The sequence below is a fragment of the Ovis aries genome, chromosome 26, assembly GCF_016772045.2.
Source record: "Ovis aries strain OAR_USU_Benz2616 breed Rambouillet chromosome 26, ARS-UI_Ramb_v3.0, whole genome shotgun sequence".
NCBI lineage: Eukaryota > Metazoa > Chordata > Mammalia > Artiodactyla > Bovidae > Ovis > Ovis aries.
In genome coordinates, this window is record NC_056079.1 from 14,804,928 (window position 1) to 14,808,744 (window position 3,817).

General features: G+C 42.6%; 1 protein-coding gene across 5 annotated transcripts in view; it reads left to right on the forward strand.

Annotated features, from left to right (window-relative positions):
* The window catches only part of SNX25 (sorting nexin 25), a 97,926-nt gene that overhangs the window by 93,528 nt on the left and 581 nt on the right, over positions 1–3,817 (forward strand). For 4 of the 5 annotated variants that reach the window (XM_060407059.1, XM_027962727.2, XM_027962729.2 and 1 more), the window contains 2 exons: positions 2,577–2,770; positions 3,230–3,330. In XM_060407059.1, the coding sequence (XP_060263042.1) occupies positions 2,577–2,770; positions 3,230–3,330 (295 nt within the window). The other variant, XM_060407058.1, reaches the window with a different exon arrangement.

Sequence of the window (3,817 nt, forward strand, 5' to 3'; positions counted from 1 at the left end):
TATAAAGTTCTCTGTTGACCTGATGACTGGTTTTAGTACCATGCGTGCAACATTTTTATGTCACATGATGGGGATCAGTTTAAAGGCTTAGACTCTTGAGCCAAAGGAAAGTAGGATGAGCATCACATGTCCAGTATTTATTTGAAGGGTGTGCACACCATACATTTTTTTTTAGAGTTGCGATGGCATTAAAATAGTATATTCTCTTGTTAGATGATACCTGAGTATCCATGCTGCTGCTGCTGCTGCTAAGTCGCTTCAGTCGTGTCCGACTCTGTGTGACCCCATAGACAGCAGCCCACCAGGCTCCCCCGTCGAAGGGGTGTGTATATCCTGTTACACTGCTATATAAGCCATATGTGTATTCTAAACTGTAGCACATTATCCATATACATAAAGGTTCTGTATACTCTATACCCAGCACTCTTCAAGACTGTCAGCAACATGACTTCCCCACACAAGAAAAACTGAGACTCAAATGCTAAAATTGAAGGGAAAATCAATTTAACAGCAAAATACGTTTTAAGATGATTATCAGATATTTTTCAAAGTGAAAGGTTTAGTTGTCAAATGTATGTACAAGGCTAAAGTGATAGTTTTATTACACAAATCTTATAAATTTTGTGGGAAACATAATAAAGAACATTTTATATTTTGATTCATTTGCAAATAGAGTATATTTCAAAATTTACTTCTGTTTAAGATTTTTTTTTAATGGTGTTAGTGACTTGTTTGGTTGACTTAGTATCGTGGGCTTTTGTTTTAAACAGAAAAATGCCCTGTTTAACTTACAGTTTCAGTCTGATGAAAACCTCTTAACCTTAGTACTGACAGGCCTTGGATAAAGTTTTCAGAATGGCCCCATTTTTCTCAGAACTCCAGACTTGCACAGTTCTTTTCCAGTTTCAGAAAGTCATGTGTATGTTCCTTGCTCCGATTTATGACGTTGGCTCTTACTGCTAAGATGAGCAGCTGCGGGTTGAAAGTGGTGAACATGTTTTCAGTGGTTTTCCTGGCCAGGGGAGGGGCACCGGGTAGGCATCTCCAGGCTGCTGGCGGGGGCTTGTCCTCGGGTAGAGAGGTGGCGGAGCACCTCGCCCTCTGCTCTTCTGCCTCAGGCAGACGATGCCACACCATGAAGTTCAGCAGCAGCTCCACGTGCCTCCTGCCTGGTACTGACTGTCATTCACATGCCAGAATGGCTTCAGAAGCTTCCTACAGTTTTGGCTAATACAAAGTCGGACTTGAATTGATAGAACATATGTAGGAGATGGCCTTTGGTAAAAGCCACTCACCTAATTCTAAGTTGCGAATTGAAATTTTCCTTCTTCATTTTTTCATGCAGTGCCAGTGAGTAACCCAAAGACTCCAGGCAAGACAGACTGTTAGTGATGTGGATTTTATTAGGCAGGTCAGCAGGTTCTCTCCTGAAGCAGAAGTCCCACTGAATAAATAAAGTTATTTTATTTAGTCTAAGCAGCATTGGGAAGTGTCTTAGGAGACATGCAGTTACAGGATTACCATGGTTCTGACTCATGGTGGACTTCACTGGTGACTAGGTTACTCTGTGCACAGTGCTGGGCTTGAAACATCTATTGCAGATACTGTTCCTAAAAACCAGACATCAGCCCTTTAAAAATCTGGTTGGGATGTCATATTCTTAAAGGGCTGTTTGATTTATTATTTGTGAATTAAGTTTGAAGTCTCAGGCCTTCCTGGTGCTAAGAGTCGAAGGTGATTCTGCTCCCCTTTCCTGTAGAGACCTCCCTCCGCCCTCAGGACTGTAGCTCAGCTCCCCTGTGAGCTCTGCCCTCAGCTCCCCTGTGAGCTCTGCTGGTCTCTTGACAGCAGTGATCCCGTGGGTGGTTGGAACTGGACTGCTGAAGTTGGCTTTATGGAAGACCTGAGTGACCGGGGAGAAAGCCACTTACTTATAACTCTGCGGGTCAGGGTCTGTCGGTCTTTATTCCTGTGGGAGGTTGGAGTGGCTGGACGGCAGTGTATCCTCTCAGAATGCTCCTTTTTGTGGGGAAAGGGGTATCTTCTCCCCTCTTTGCCTCGTGAGCCTGTGAGATGCTTCCCAGGTTGGAGAACTCCGCCCAGCACCCCCTGCCACAGCAGCCCCAAGGGACGACTCGTGAAAAAGCTTGCTTCTCCCCGGGATTGCCAGAGATCAGGAAGGTCTTCAGGCCATTTTTCGCTGTCTTTACATGGTTGGATGTTTTCAGTTTGCAACACTTTATGGAGAAATTAGTATGTTAAGTACCGTGCACAGTTAGAGTAGTTGCCAGCTTCAAATGAATCCATCCCCTCTCAGTTCTTGCCTTTCAAAATTGAAAGACACCGTGTGGCAAACATTTAGAGAAGTCAGTAATGGTGGAAGTGTGAGCTGCAGGAATGAACGACCAAAAGGAAAAATAACTTTCAGAGTCAGTGTTTAAAAATCCAATTCCTAGTTTATTCATCAAACGCCAAGATCACACTGTATCTTAACCTACCCACTGATAAATGCCTTTTGAGAAACAGAGAATACAATTTTTAAAAACCTCATCCGAGACATATTTTTCTCTTAAAAGACAAATTCGGGACACAGTGAACTGGATTTTCAGTGAGCAAATGTTGGTTTACTACATCAACCTTTTCCGGGATGCTTTTTGGCCCAATGGGAAGCTGGCGCCGCCAAACACAATCCCACGCCAAGAACAAAGCCGCGCGCGCAGCCAGGAAACAAAGCGGAGAGCCCAGCAGAAGCTGCTCGAGAACATTCCAGGTGAGGTCTGGGTTCTGCTCCTGAAAGTCGGACAGAAAGGGAGTGTCGTCAGCCCCACTAAGGCATTTGCCACTTAGGAAACATTATTTACAGTGAAAAAAAGTGATCGTACCTTTTTCTCTCAAATCATGTCTTGTCCCTTGCTAAGAAATTATACTGAGAGTCCCCAAAAGAACAGTACTGGTTATAATTTCACTAGAACAATGTTTTAGATAACAGGATTTTATACTTTAAAAATCCCTGTTTTGAGAGCTATGGTTTTAATTGGGGTATTAAAATTATACTCTGTTTAAATGCCTGTCAAAAAACTATATTTTCCTGAAATGCTGGCAGGAACCCACCCCTCAGGTTCCTCGGAGCCTTTACGTGCTGTGTGCGCAGGGCACGGCCTCTCACTGAAGGTCTGTGCATGGGGCACTTGTATCAGTGGCCGCTCGGAATATAAACTTAATTTTTCAGATATGCTTCAGAGCCTTGTTGGACAGCAAAATGCCCGTTATGGTATAATAAAAATATTCAATGCACTTCAAGAAAAGAGAGCCAATAAGCACCTGCTATATGTGAGTAAAGCCTCCCAGAGGATTCACTGCTTCTTCAGTTGTACATTTCTGTTCACATATGGGGGTAGATGTTAATTCTTTATACTCGTAATCATTTTCTCTGCTTTATTTTTGTCTGTTCAATTTGCTTTAAAAAAAAAACAACACTCCCAGTGGATGCCCCCTCCTCTTCCTAGCTGCTGCTGTTTCTCTCTTATGCCGTAACATCTCTGCCTGACTGCTTCGCTTTCTTATTTCAACAAAGCAAACTGTTTCCTAGCTGTCTGTCTTATAATAGTGAGCAATATTAAATACCCTGATGGTCTGATGATGGTTAATGGACCATGAAATAAATCAATCTGGAGTTTATAGAATACGGATTCCTTTGGAGAGTAACTTGTTCACTGAGGAGCATCTCAGGCTTAAAATTAGATTTTAGTCTTAGATGTAGATATCTGAATAAATCTTCAGAGAAAAAGACTTTTTCTTTCTTTCTTTCTTGGTTCAG